The sequence below is a fragment of the Oncorhynchus masou genome, chromosome 31, assembly GCF_036934945.1.
Source record: "Oncorhynchus masou masou isolate Uvic2021 chromosome 31, UVic_Omas_1.1, whole genome shotgun sequence".
Classification (NCBI taxonomy): Eukaryota; Metazoa; Chordata; class Actinopteri; order Salmoniformes; family Salmonidae; genus Oncorhynchus; species Oncorhynchus masou.
In genome coordinates, this window is record NC_088242.1 from 48,613,440 (window position 1) to 48,629,129 (window position 15,690).

The 15,690-nt window shown below is 42.8% G+C and overlaps 1 protein-coding gene across 1 annotated transcript in view; it reads left to right on the plus strand.

The window, feature by feature from the left end:
- nat10 (N-acetyltransferase 10) overlaps nucleotides 1-15,690 on the plus strand; it is a 42,858-nt gene that overhangs the window by 12,413 nt on the left and 14,755 nt on the right. The window contains exons 7-15 of the mRNA XM_064951180.1: nucleotides 871-985; nucleotides 1,153-1,260; nucleotides 1,513-1,646; nucleotides 1,855-1,948; nucleotides 2,058-2,293; nucleotides 2,383-2,507; nucleotides 2,781-2,931; nucleotides 3,112-3,208; nucleotides 9,899-10,015. Of these exons, the coding sequence (XP_064807252.1) occupies nucleotides 871-985; nucleotides 1,153-1,260; nucleotides 1,513-1,646; nucleotides 1,855-1,948; nucleotides 2,058-2,293; nucleotides 2,383-2,507; nucleotides 2,781-2,931; nucleotides 3,112-3,208; nucleotides 9,899-10,015 (1,177 nt within the window). The remainder of the gene's footprint in view (nucleotides 1-870; nucleotides 986-1,152; nucleotides 1,261-1,512; nucleotides 1,647-1,854; nucleotides 1,949-2,057; nucleotides 2,294-2,382; nucleotides 2,508-2,780; nucleotides 2,932-3,111; nucleotides 3,209-9,898; nucleotides 10,016-15,690) is intronic.

Genomic DNA, 15,690 nt, shown 5'->3' on the forward strand with positions numbered 1-15,690 from the left:
ACCGCTCGCCCACACGACGCCATACACGCTGTCTTCCATCTGCCTGATACAGTTGAAACTGGGATTAATCTGTGAAGAGCACACTTCTCCAGCGTGCCAGTGGCCACCAAAGTTAAGCATTTGCTCACTGTAGTTGGCTACAATGCTGAACTGTAGTCCAGTGAGGACCACGAGCAAGCAGATGAGCTTCCCTGAGATGGTTTCAGGTGTCTGGTCTGACGATGTCTGTGGTGAATAAGCCGGATGTGGAGGTCTTGGGCTGGTGTGGTAACACCTGGTCTACGGTTGTGAGGTCGGTTGGACGTACTGCCAAATTCTCTAAAATTACGTTGGAGGCGGCTTATAGTAGAGAAATAAACAATCAATTCTCTGTCATCAGCTCTGGTGGACATTCCTGCAGTCAGCATGCCAATATCACGGTCCTTCAAAACTTGACATCTGTGGCATTGTTGTGTGACAAAACTGCACATTTTAGTGGCCATTCATTGTCCCCAGCACAAGATGCACCTGTGTAATGGTCATGCTGTTTTATTAGCTTCTTGATATGTATGCCACAGCTGTCAGGTGGATGGATTATCTTGGTAAAGGAGAAATGCTCTAACGGGTATGTCAACAAATTTGAGAGACACTAGCTTTTTGTGCGTATGGAACATTTCTGGGATATTTTATTTCAGCTCATGAAACATGGGACTAACACTTTACATGTTGAGGTTTGTTTTTGTTCAGTGTAGTTTAAATATGGCTGCCCAATTACAACTCTTGAGGACTATTCTCACAAGGGCTTCCTTGTTCTTTTTAAATGACTGACAGACCATATAACCCTAACTGATACCATATATATCCATGGTAACGAACTGCCCTCCCTTCCAGGTTCATCCTATCTCTGTCGTCCTGTAAGACGTGCGTTGTCATTGACGACCAGCTCAACGTCCTGCCCATCTCCAGCCACATTGCCAACATCAAGCCTGTTCCTCCCAAGACTCAGGTAGACACACAATCCCATGCTCCACAGCAATCCTGGGTTATGTTGATTAGGGCACACTAGAGCAAGGTTCCTTCAGTTTCGTGCCTAGTGAACATGACTTAAGTCAAAAACTCCATTCATTGACTTCTGGGTTCGAACCTGACCAATAATTTTTCTCCTTCCTGCAGGAGGACAGTCTTTCACCACGGGAACAGGAGCTGAATGAGTTAAAGGAGTCTCTACAGGACACGCAGCCTGTTGGTGTGCTGGTGGACAGCTGCAAGACCATGGACCAGGTCAGGACATACTCTCATATATAAATCAAGGGTATAGGATATTGTCTTAAGTCAGATAGCGTGAATCCGTCTGCTCTGGTTTGAGACTGGCATCACGTGTAACGCCACCTGTCAGAAGACAATTGGGTAAAGGGGTGTAGGACAGCATTTATTGACTCGTTCATATCCAGGCTTTGCACCTCTCAGTGGAGATCCTGTTATTCACAGTGTGTGTTTCTTAGCTTATGGTTTGTTGCGGTCTCTCCTTCCAAGGCCAAGGCGGTGCTGAAGTTCATTGAGGCCATCTCAGAGAAGACCCTGCGGAGCACTGTGGCTCTGACTGCAGCTAGAGGCAGGGGCAAGTCTGCAGCACTGGGACTGGCTGTGGCTGGGGCTGTGGCATTTGGGTGCGGTTTACTGCTGAGTCACCAACATCATCTCTCACACACACACACACTCATGAGTCTTTACACTTTTAGATTGATCTACGTAGGTGTGCTTGTCGCTATGTTGGAGACGCGCTCGCTAACAGTGATCTGTGTGGAGTCCCTTAAATTACACACTCCATACTGTGACATACTGCTGCTCATAGTGTCCTGTTGTCCTTCTCCACAGCTACTCCAACATCTTCATCACCTCCCCCAGCCCAGACAACCTGCACACTCTGTTTGAATTCATCTTCAAAGGCTTCGATGCCCTTCAATACCAGGTGACCCTTCTCTTTGTCTATAGTCTCTGGATGTGAGTGAACTATATGTCAGACAATGGAAGCTTTATTAAATATATTCATAACTTAAACGTCCCTCTCCCATTCCCAGGAGCACCTGGACTATGAGATCATCCAGTCTCTGAACCCTGAGTTCAGCAAGGCTGTGGTTAGAGTCAACATCTTTAAGGAGCATAGACAGACTATTCAGTACATCCACCCGGCTGATTCAGTGAAGCTGGGTCAGGCTGAGCTGCTGGTGATAGATGAAGCTGCAGCCATCCCCCTTCCTCTGGTCAAGAAGCTGCTCGGACCATACCTGGTCTTCATGGCCTCCACCATCAACGGGTCAGTGGCGTGTGTGTATGTGATTCTGGAATCCCCCGGTGTACCATAGCGCAAACTGTGTTCCTGATTTCCCCTTTTTATCCCAAAAGGTATGAGGGCACAGGTCGTTCTCTCTCCCTGAAGTTGATCCAACAGTTGAGGCAGCAGAGTTCAGAGAGCCAGCAGAGTCTGTCGGCAGAGAACAGGAGCACCAATACAGCCAGGCTAAATGCAGGTGACCAACACACCCTTACTACATTTTACATGTACCTTTTAGTCATGTAGCAGACCCTAGTCTTATCCAGATTTGCACTCAATGCATTCTACTACTGTAGATAAAACCAACGATCACAATTATTGCTAATCAAGTTTTCTACAAAATAACTATCTGCAAAGTCAATGCTAGTATTGAAAGACTAATGCGGTTGTAAGAAAGATTTGCAAAAAATACATTCCATTGCATCTGTACCTGTAATGTGTTTTAATTATTTTGTTCTTCCTCTCCCAGCTCGCTCCCTCCAAGAGGTGTCCCTCCATGAGTCCATCCGTTATGCCATGGGAGACCCTGTAGAGAAGTGGCTCAACGAGCTGCTGTGTCTGGACTGTCTAAACATCCCCAGAGTCATCTCTGGCTGCCCCCTGCCACAGACCTGCGACCTGTATCCTTTCATGCTGCAATAGATAAAACTGCTCAGTGGTTATTTCTCAAGCTCCATTCCTCAGCTTTATAGGGCTGCTGTTTGGCCCTAAAACAAATTCAGTATTTTGGCCTTTAATGGCACGCTATATGATTGTCTTAGTCGTTGCTGCTGTTGTCATCCTTAACCTGTGTTGTACAGATACTATGTGAACAGAGACACACTGTTCTGCTACCACAAGGCATCTGAAGCCTTCCTACAGAGACTCATGGCTCTCTATGTGGCTTCGCACTACAAGGTGAGCCTGAGCATTGCACACACTAGTAAAAAGTACACAAATACAAAGCATTGATCATCAGGATCATACCGCAGATCCAAAAAGTAACACCCCCCCCCCCCCACACACACACACACACACACACACACACACACATCTCTATCTTAGATTATGGTAATTAATATTAACAGAACATGCAAGTCGAGGATGCACTTTGAAGATATTAGGATAACTGTCCAAATGTTAATTTTCCACAAACAAGACGAGTAACGTACAGCAAAATCGCTTGCCTATGTCAATCTACTATCCCCCATAGTAGAGAAGTTTACCTATTCTATTGGAAGTAGCCTATTCCAAACAGACTATGGGACAGTTGTGTGTGACGCTAAAAAGCAATGAGTGATGCAACAGATCAGGGAGTTTAGCTTAACATGTTGATATACTATTTCTTCAAGGCAGTATGCTTCGCCGGAATGTGCGTTCTAGAATGCAATTAGTGGGAAAACACTGTTGTCAGAAGCGCACCACACATGAGAGCGGTTTCATCTGTCATAGATGAAAATGTCTGTTAGAAAGAGGAGATCTAATATGCAACAACAGGCGTGGGTTGCTATTATGACTAGGATTGTGCCTTTGTATACTGGACAATTAAAGAAAGTTGATATTAAATAATTGCCTCCATGGATATGGTCTGATTTTGGCTAGGCTACTTTGTAGGTAAGACATGCCTCATAATATGTAGTAAAATGTTCAGGTGTCAAACAATTAAGTATATGTTTTCAAAATGCATACTGCCTCCAGCTCATCCCTCACTTATCCCTCACTACATATTCGTTGCCAAACCCACTGGCTCCAAGTCATCTTTAAGTCTTTGCTAGGTAAAGCCCTGCCTTATCTCAGCTCACTAGTCACCATAGCAACAACCACCCGCGCTCCAGCAGGTATATTTCACTGCTCATCCCCCAAAGCCAACACTTCCTTTGGCCGCCTTGCCTTCCAGTTCTCTGCTGCCAATGACTGGAGAAAATTGCAAAAATCTCATATCAACCTCTCTAACTTTAAGCATCAGCTGTCAGAGCAGCTTACTGATCACTGTACCTGTACACAGCCAATCTGTAAATAGCACACCCATCCCCATAGTATTACTTACCCTTTTGCTCTTTTGCACCCCAGTATCTCTACTGGCGGGGCGGCAGGGTAGCCAAGTGGTTAGAGTTTTGGACTAGTAACCGGAAGGCTGCAAGTTCAAATCCCCGAGCTGACATGGTACAAATCTGTCGTTCTGCCCCTGAACAGGCAGTTAACCCACTGTTCCTAGGCCGTCATTGAAAATAAGAATTTGTTCTTGCCTAGTTAAATAAAGGTAAAATAAAAAAAATCTGCACATCTCACTCTAGTATTAATGCTAAATTGTAATTATTTTCTCCTCTGGGGCCTATTTATTGCCTACCTCCCTACTCTTCTACATTTGCACACACTGTACATAGTACTGTACACTTTTTCTTTTTGTGTTATTGACTGTATGTTTGTTTATTCCATGTTTGACTGTTCTCTGACAGCGCAAGACTCTGTAGGTTTATGAATGCTGTACGCGTGTGATAAATAAGATACTGTACAAGTTGGCCTATAAACTGATAAACATGACCAGTCAAATGTATTTCCATCAATGAATAGGCTAAAAAGCACAATTTCGCCATGGGATTTTTTTTCTTCTCTTGGGCAATTGGCCGGGGCCAATGTTATTTATAGCTGACCTGAATTGTAAATTTACAAAAAAAGGAGTTGCCTGGTAATGTTTGTCTTTAAAATTTTGGAATGTTCTCATACCATTTCCCTCCATGATATCAGCAAAGTTACAGATTCTACATTTGTCCATTGGGGCGGAGCAAAAGGCTTTCCTCCAGAGCGCAGGGTATTATTGTGAAATAATGGAGTATGGGCATGCCATTTTGATTCCGAAATATTGCACCAAATAGAGATTGTGTGTGCAATAATGGGTTCAAATCATATACAGTGCCTTGCGAAAGTATTCGGCCCCCTTGAACTTTGCGACCTTTTGCCACATTTCAGGCTTCAAACATAAAGATATAAAACTGTATTTTTTTGTGAAGAATCAACAACAAGTGGGACACAATCATGAAGTGGAACGACATTTATTGGATATTTCAAACTTTAACAAATCAAAAACTGAAAAATTGGGCGTGCAAAATTATTCAGCCCCCTTAATTTAATACTTTGTAGCGCCACCTTTTGCTGCGATTACAGCTGTAAGTCGCTTGGGGTATGTCTCTATCAGTTTTGCACATCGAGAGACTGAAATTTTTTCCCATTCCTCCTTGCAAAACAGCTCGAGCTCAGTGAGGTTGGATGGAGAGCATTTGTGAACAGCAGTTTTCAGTTCTTTCCACAGATTCTCGATTGGATTCAGGTCTGGACTTCGACTTGGCCATTCTAACACCTGGATATATTTATTTTTGAACCATTCCATTGTAGATTTTGCTTTATGTTTTGGATCATTGTCTTGTTGGAAGACAAATCTCCGTCCCAGTCTCAGGTCTTTTGCAGACTCCATCAGGTTTTCTTCCAGAATGGTCCTGTATTTGGCTCCATCCATCTTCCCATCAATTTTAACCATCTTCCCTGTCCCTGCAGAAGAAAAGCAGGCCCAAACCATGATGCTGCCACCACCATGTTTGACAGTGGGGAGGGTGTGGTCAGGGTGATGAGCTGTGTTGCTTTTACGCCAAACATAACGTTTTGCATCGTTGCCAAAAAGTTCAATTTTGGTTTCATCTGACCAGATCACCTTCTTCCACATGTTTGGTGTGTCTCCCAGGTGGTTTGTGGCAAACTTTAAACAACACTTTTTATGGATATCTTTAAGAAATGGCTTTCTTCTTGCCACTCTTCCATAAAGGCCAGATTTGTGCAATATACGACTGATTGTTGTCCTATGGACAGAATCTCCCACCTCAGCTGTAGATCTCTGCAGTTCATCCAGAGTGATCATGGGCCTCTTGGCTGCATCTCTGATGAGTCTTCTTGTATGAGCTGAAAGTTTAGAGGGACGGCCAGGCCTTGGTAGATTTGCAGTGGTCTGATACTCCTTCCATTTCAATATTATCGCTTGCACAGTGCTCCTTGGGATGTTTAAAGCTTGGGAAATCTTTTTGTATCCAAATCTGGCTTTAAACTTCTTCACAACAGTATCTCGGACCTGCCTGGTGTGTTCCTTGTTCTTCATGATGCTCTCTGCGCTTTTAACGGACCTTTGAGACTATCACAGTGCAGGTGCATTTATACGGAGACTTGATTACACACAGGTGGATTGTATTTATCATCATTAGTCATTTAGGTCAACATTGGATCATTCAGAGATCCTCACTGAACTTCTGGAGAGAGTTTGCTGCACTGAAAGTAAAGGGGCTGAATAATTTTGCACGCCCAATTTTTCAGTTTTTGATTTGTTAAAAAAGTTTGAAATATCCAATAAATGTCGTTCCACTTCATGATTGTGTCCCACTTGTTGTTGATTCTTCACAAAAAATACAGTTTTATATCTTTGTTTGAAGCCTGAAATGTGGCAAAAGGTCGCAAAGTTCAAGGGGCCCGAAAACTTTCGCAAGGCACTGTATATCAGTGAAGACTACCTCTTCCTGGAAATAGGAGACACCATATGTCTCTTGGTACAGTGGCTTATGAAAGTATTCACCCAAATAGCATTTTGTTGCCTGGAATTAAAATATATTTTTGGGGGAGGTTTGTATCACTTGATTTACACAACATGCCTACCACTTTGAAGATGCAAAATGTTTTATTATGAAACAAACAGGAAATAAGACAAAAAAACATAATTTTAGCATGTCTAACTATTCTAAGTCTAAGTATAAGTGTGTGTGTATATGTATATATATATATATATATGAATGAGCTCAGTGTATATTTTATATATATGAGCTCATGTGACACCTAGATTGCACACAGGTGGACTTTAGTTAACTAATTATGTATTTTGAAGGTAATTGGTTGTACCATATCTTCATGGCAAAGGGGGTGAATACATATGCACGTACCACTTTTCCGTTTTGTCATTTTATTTTTGAAACACGTCATTTTTTCCACTTAAAATTTTTCAACCCTTTTGTGTATTTCCACTTCATGAAATCCAAATATCAAGAAATCCAAAATTAAAAATCCAGGTTGTAGTGCAACAAAATGGGGATGGGGATAAATACGTTTGCAAGGCAATGTGCATTGTCTTAATAAAGTAAGATATCGTCGGCGTATAATGAGAAGACATGATCCGTAGTATGATCCGAGACATTCTTGTAATATCTTTCGATTGTCAAATCGCCTGGGCCAGGTGCGTTATAGACAATAAAATGGATCACCGTGCCTGCTACTTCTAGTTATTCTGAACAGACAAGTATGGCCTCTTATTACTATGGCTGAGGTGTTGACATAGTATTTTAATCATATTAATGAAATTGGAGCCGAGCCCATATATTCCAAAACCGACCAAAGATACTTTTGGTCATGTAGTGTATGTTGACCCCTGCTCGTCAACCATCTCATTCCACTTGAAGTTGGAACATTACTGCTGGGCTTCCTTTCAGCCACGAGCATTCATTAGTGAGGTTGGGCACTGATGTTGGGCGATTAGGCCTGGCTCACAGTCAGCATTCCAATTCATCCTAATGGTGTTTAATGGGGTTGAGGTCAGGGCTCTGTGCAGGCCAGTCAAGTTCTTCCACAGCGATCTCGACAAACCATTTCTGTATGGACCTCGCTTTGCGAGGGGGCGTTATCATGCTGAAACGGGAGAAAGCCTTCCCTAAACTGTTGCCACAGTTGGAAGCACAGAATCATCTATAATGCCTTTGAATGCTGTAGTGTTAAGATTTCCCTTCACTGGAACTAAAGGGCCTAGCCCGAACCATGAAAAACAGCCCCAGGCCATTATTCCTCCACCAAACTTTACAGTTGGCACAATGCATTCTTCCGTCGGACTGCCAGAGGGTGAAGCATGATTCATCACTCCAGAGGAACGTGTTTCCATTGCTCTTGAGTCCAATGGTAGCGAGCTTTACACCACTCTAGCCGACGCTTGGCAATGACCCAAAACACACCTCCAGGTTGTGTAAGGGCTAGTTGACAAAGGAGGAGAGTGATGGAGTGCTGCATCAGATGACTTGACTTCCACAATCACCTGACCTCAACCCAATTGGGATGAGTTGGACCACAGAGTGAAGGAAAAGCAGCCGACAAGTGCTCGGCATATGTGGGAACTCCTTCAAGACTGTTGGAAAATCATTTAATGTGCTGGTTGGGAGATTGTCAAGTGTGTGCAAAGCTGTCATCAAGACTAAGTGTGGCTGCTTTGAACAATCTGAAATATAAAATATATTTTGATTAAACTTTTTTTGGTCAATACGCGATTCCATATGTGTTATTTCATAGTTTTGATGTCGTCACTCTTATTCTACAATGTAGAAAATAGCGACAATTAAGAAAAACCCTTGAATGAGTAGGGGTCTAAACTTTTGACTGGTACTGTGTGTGTGACCATTCTAATCTATCAAAAGCTTTTTCTGCATCAAAAGAACTGCCCAAGGAGCTTTGGTTTGTGATGAAGCATGTGAAATATGTAATAGATGACGGCTGTTTATCTGAGGATAACACACCCACTTTGGTCCGGATGTACCAATTTGGCTAAGTTAGTTTCGAGACGGGATAACAGACTTTTTGAAAAAGTATATCTATTTATCAAAGATAGAGGGGTGATGGTGAGAACACAAAAACGGCAAAATAAGTGCTGTACGAACCTTTTGTACGGTGGGCCTAATTGGTTCCGAAATGTTAAATAGACCTCAGAAGGTGTACCATCCCAACCAGGTGATTTGTCTTTATTCATGTTATCCAATGCCACGTTGAGTTCATGAAGCGACAGAAAGGCGCTAAACGACTCCATCTGACTTGGTGTGGATTTATAATCAGAGGTGTACAATAGTTGTTGTTTTTCTATACAAACTTGAAAATCTTTGGTTGGTTCACCTGATTTCAGATTCAGTAGTTGCTTATTTATCATTACTGATACCTGGTCTGAAAAAATACTTTGAACACTCATTGTTTACAACTTTTCCAATTCTGATATCTTTTAATTGTGAATTATTCAGTCCAGATGCAAATGCAGCATCCTTGTTTTTAATAAAACTTTCGATGGCATCCCATAAAATCAGAAGATCATTGACAGTTTTTGTTGATCATTATGAATTCATTCAATTCAGTTTCAAATTGTTCAAAGAAAGTAGGATTTTGTGGTAAGTAAAAATTAAAGCACCATCTTGTGACTCTCTTTTAGGAACTTCTTAAATGTGTATCTGTCAGTAGTAAGCATAATGATCAGATAGGCTCATATGTAGAATTTCAGTTTTCTTAATTGTAAAGAAAATTGAGGTAGCTAACAGTGTGAAATCGATTCTGGAGAATGTTTTGTCTGGTTGAAGATAGTGTACTATTGTTTTGTTTCAGCGTTATGAACTCACCAGGCATCAATGAGGTTGTAATAAGAGAATATATGTTGGAGCCTTGGTTGCCTGTGGATAACAGTTGGTCTTATTAGATTTGTCCCAATAACCTGGTGGCTCCTCAAGACAAACCTTCCTCCTGTGTATATCTGTTTTCTTACCGATTTGCCTTTGATGGTTCCAGAACTCTCCCAACGACCTGCAGATGTTGTCAGATGCCCCGGCACATCACCTCTTCTGCCTACTCCCTCCTGTTCCTCCCACACAGAACTCACTGCCAGAGGTCCTGGCTGTCATACAGGTGAATAAACTGAGCCTACCATCAAAAACAATGGAGAGCAATGCATCCCATAACATTTTAACATGGCAATGGCTGTTCTGCCATTCATAACCTGATTAGTGTCCACCCACAGTGCTCAGAATGACAAATAAAATTTAGATTATGGTAATTCGTGTTAACATAACATGCAAATCGAGGATGCAACGATGTGCAGTCCTTCTTACCAAAATTCTATTGCACACTTTGAAGATGTTAGAATGAATGTGCTTTTCCTCAGCCAACAAGACGAGTAACGAACAGCAAAATCACTAGCCCGTGTCAATCTACTGTCCCCACAGTAGAAAATGTAACTATTCTATTGGTCAGCTTGTCAAGGGAAAAAAATGGCCTATTCCAAACAGTCTCTGGGACCGTTGTGGGATGATGGTTCCCAAATGCATCAAACGAGTAGGCCTAGGCAACATAGAAAAGCAATGAGTCTGATGCATCAGATCAGAACATTTAGCTTAACATTTTTATAAACTATTATTTCTTCACACTATAACCCTTTAGTCTAAGCCCTGTATAAGCTGGAGGTGGGGTTCTACTAAGCAATATGGATTGGTTGTAAGACGTTCATAGCAAGGATAATTTTGCTATTTGCTTTTGAATTTTAAGACAGCTTGATGTTTCCCCCAAGCGTTTTTGGATGAGATTGTATTTGACCTTACTGCTATTACTCCATAGAAACGCATTGACTAACAGATTCACTACATGGAACAACAGTCCCGTCCATCCCCACCCAAGTAAATCTAAAGGAAGTTTGTTCTGAAGTGTCTCATTAGTGTGTAGACCAAATTGTTTGGACGTTACAGCCAGAAGTTGGCAGATCGACTGTACCAACTATAAACGAGACCCAAGCTGCTTCTGGGGGTTGTAGAGCGAAACGGAGAACATCGTGTTGGAGAGAGCCATATTTCGTTAAAGGGTCTTCATAGTTTGCAGACCAAAACATTCGGCTGCTACAGACGCTTTTGAGAAGACCAATTTTTCGTAATGTCTCATGGTCTGACGCACGCCGCTCTTAACTTTCTGCTTTCACCGCAGATGCAGAAGTGTGACATCGGCGGATGCAGTTAATAGAGACTCATCCAATGCAAAAAAAAAAAACATCTCTAGCTTAAACTGACACATTTATATGGGGATTTTGTATTATGCTAATTTGATTTGTGGTGGCGCAGACAGACTCCAGGGGGATAAGCACAGTAAATGCACACAAGTTACATGCTGACCAAACAGGAGGCACGCACATTGATTTTGTTCACCCACACCAGAAGCGATCAGAACACGCAGGTTAATCTCAAAACAAACGGAACCAATTATGTTAATTTGTGGATAGGTTGAAAAGCATTAAACAGTTATGGCAATTTAGCCAGCTCGCTTGCTGTTGCTAGCTCATTTATCCTGGTATATAAACATTGGGTTGTTATTTTACCTGAAATACACAAGGTCCTCTACTCTGACAATCCACAGATAAAACGGTAAACCCAAATTTGTTTCTCGTCATCTCTACTTCCTACAGGCTTCTTTTTCTTCTTTGGACTTTATATGGCGGTTGGCAACCAACTTTACGGTGCATTACTACAACCGAGTGGAGTGTGGACATCAGTTCATCTTTCAATCACCCACGTGGGTATATGCTTCTAAAAACCAATGAGATTTGAGAGGCAGCGTTGAGCGTCACAAATAGAACCAACTTCAATTTTAGCTCCTTGACCACGCAGACGCTTGCGAGCAGTATGGGTGCAATGATTGAATAACATGTATATGCAAATTTATTTTGCAACAATGCACGCGAGCGGTGTGGTCAGTATGTGCCTCACCAAATATGGTGAGATTTTGGCTAGGCTACTTTGAAGGTAAGATATATCTCTATGCTGTACTCATGATAGATAAGATGCACAACGAATATACTGTGCAAACGCCAATTTTAAATCCACTAAATTATGCAAATTAACCAGTGGACCGATAAACATGGCCAGTCGAATGTACTGTATTTGTACTATATATACACACACACCCAACTTACTTGGCATACCTTTTTCTATATATTTTTTTTATTTTCCATAAACTCATCTTCAAAACACTCTCCTGCAACCCGCCTCACCAATTTATATATATTTTTTTTAAAGAAGAAAGTATTATTTACCTCAAATCTGTAATCCTCCATAGAAGCTAGCCTGAAGCTAGCCAGAAGCTAGTTAGCTTCTTTACTGGCTAATCGTTAGTATTCAGCTAACCACTGTTTGTGGTCATCAGCTGTCCTTTAGCTCAAAAATCTTTTGTCAGTTTTGTACGGCTCGGACTGGAACATACCGGACCTATTTTTCTCTCCATGTCCCCGGATTTCAACCACTAACTCTGGACATATATACCTGGATCTCAAAGCTAGCTAGCTGCTATCCGTGTGACTCGGCTTACGTCGATTCCGGAGCAAACATCAATTATTCCGGAGCCAGCCAGCTGAAGAGTTCCATCAGTCACTCCTGGGCTACAATCACCTATGCGGACCTGTTTTACTGCCAACGCGGAGCCCTACCGGGCCTTCACAACTGGACTACCGACGTTATCTGTCCGAGGGAGTTATCCGGCTGGCTCCTCCGTCGCGACGTTACCTGAACGCCCATCTGTGGTCCGCAAATCGTTAGCTGTCTTAGGTCTATTCAGATAGCAGTCTATATCGGGCATTTGATTTATTTGATTTTTTTTTTTTTTTTCTTGGGCCTCTATAACTATATTGCTGTTTTTTGCGAATTGGATTGATCCCCTCTACCACACGGAACCCCACTAATCCTACTGAGGGAAACTCACGAGGTGGCTAAAAACAGACCTCCATCCTATGCTAACCAACCTCACTACTCACTGGACACTTTAGATCACTCGACTAAGCATGCCTCTCCTTAATGTCAATATGCCTTGTCCATTGCTGTTCTGGTTAGTGTGTATTGACATATTTCACTGTAGAGCCTCTAGTCCTGCTCACTATACCTTATCCAACCTATTAGTTCCACCATCCACACATGCGATGACATCTCCTGGTTTCAATGATGTTTCTAAAGACAATATCTCTCTCATCATTACTCACTACCTAGGTTTACCTCCACTGTATTCACATCCTACCATACCTTTGTCTATACATTATACCTTGAAGCTATTTTATCGCCCCCAGAAACCTCCTTTTACTCTCTGTTCCAGACTTTCTAGATGACCAATTCTTATTGCTTTTAGCCGTACCCTTATCCGACTCCTCCTCTATTCCTCTGACGATGTAGAGGTGATTCCAGGCCCTGCAGTGCCAAGCTCCACTCCTATTCCCCAGGCGCTCTCTTTTGATGACTTCTGTAACCGTAATAGCCTTGGTTTCATGCATTTTAACATTAGAAGCCTTCTTTGCTTTAGCACACTCTGCCAACCCGGATGTTCTAACTGTGTCTGAATCCGGGCTGAGGAAGACCACCAAAAATTCTGAAATTTTCATCACTAACTACAAAATTTTCAGACAAGATAGAACTGCCAAAGGGGGCGGTGTTGCAATCTACTGCAAAGATAGCCTGCAGAGTTCTGTCCTACTATCCAGGTCTGTACCCAAACAATTTGAACTTATACTTTAAAAAATCCACCTCTCTATAAAAAAGTATCACCATTGCCGCCTGCTATAGACCACACTTTTTTTTTTTTTTTTATTTAACCAGGCAAGTCAGTTAAGAACAAATTCTTATTTTCAATGACGGCCTAGGAACAGTGGGTTAACTGCCTGTTCAGGGGCAGAACGACAGATTTGTACCTTGTCAGCTCGGGGATTCGAACTTGCAACCTTTCGGTTACTAGTCCAACACTCTAACCACTAGGCTACCCTGCCGCCCCCAGCTGTGCCCCCAGCTGTGCTCTGGACACCATATGTGAACTGATTGCCCCCCATCTATCTTCAGAGCTCGTGCTGCTAGGCAACCTAAACTGGAACATGCTTAACATCCCAGCCATCCTACAATCTAAGCTTGATGCCCTCAATCTCACACAAATTATCAATGAACCTACCAGGTACCTCCCCAAAGCCTTAAACACGGGCACCCTCATAGATATCATCCTAACCAACTTGCCCTCTAAATACACCTCTGCTGTCTTCAACCAAGATCTCAGCGATCACTGCCTCATTGCCTGCATCTGAAATGGGTCAGCGGTCAAACGCTCCCTGAAACACTTCAGCGAGCAGGCCTTTCTAATCGACCTGGCTGGGGTATCCTGGAAGGATATTGATCTCATCCCGTCAGTAGAGAATGCCTGGTTATTCTTTAAAAATGCCTTCCTCACCATCTTAAATAAGCATGCCCCATTCAAGAAATGTAGAACCAGGAACAGATATACCCCTTGGTTCTCCCCAGACCTGACTGCCCTTAACCAACACAAAAACATCCTATGGCATTCTGCATTAGCATCGAACAGCCCCCGTGATATTTGTTCTTAACTGACTTGCCTAGTTAAATAAAGGTAAAATAAAAAATATGCAGCTGTTCAGGGAAGCTAGAAACCATTATACACAGGCAGTTAGAAAAGCCAAGGCTAGCTTTTTCAAGCAGAAATTTGCTTCCTGCAACACAAACTCAAAGTTCTGGGACACTAAAGTCCATGGAGAATAAGAACACCTCCTCCCAGCTGCCCACTGCACTGAAGATAGGAAACACTGTCACCACTGATAAATCCACTGTAATTGAGAATTTCAATAAGCATTTTTCTACGGCTGGCCATGCTTTCTACCTGGCTACCCCTACCCCGGTCAACAGCACTGCACCCCCCCATAGCAACTCGCCCAAGCCTTCCCCATTTCTCCTTCTTCCAAATCCAGTCAGCTGATAATCTGGACCCCTACAAATCAGCCGGGCGAGACAATCTGGACCCTTTCTTTCTAAAAGTATCTGCCAAAATTGTTGCCACCCCTATTACTAGCCTGTTCAACCTCTCGTGTTGTCTGAGATTTCCAAAGACTGGAAAGCAGCTGCGGTCATCCCCCTCTTCAAAGGGGGGACACTCTTGACCCAAAATGCTACAGACCTATATCTATCCTACCCTGTCTTTCTAAGGTCTTCGAAAGCCAAGTCAACAAACAGATTACCGACCATTTAGAATCTCACCATACCTTCTCTGCTATGCAATCTGGTTTCAGAGCTGGTCATGGGTCCACCTTAGCCACGCTCAAGGTCCTAAACGATATCTTAACCGCCATCGATAAGAAACATTACTGTGCAGCCGTGTTCATTGATCTGGCCAAGGCTTTCGACTCTGTCAATCACCACATCCTCATCGGCAGACTCGACAGCCTTGGTTTCTCAAATGATTGCCTCGCCTGGTTCACCAACTACTTCTCTGATAGAGTTCAGTGTGTCAAATCGGAGGGTCTGCTGTCCGGACCTCTGGCAGTCTCTATGGGGGTGCCACAGGGTTCAATTGTTGGACCGACTCTCTTCTCTGTATACATCAATGATGTCGCTCTTGCTGCTGGTGAGTCTCTGATCCACCTCTACGCAGACGACACCATTCTGTGTACTTCTGGCCCTTCTTTGTACACTGTGTTAACAACCCTCCATGCAAGCTTCAATGCCATACAACTCTCCTTCCGTGGCCTCCAATTGCTCTTAAATACAAGTAAAACTAAATGCATGCTC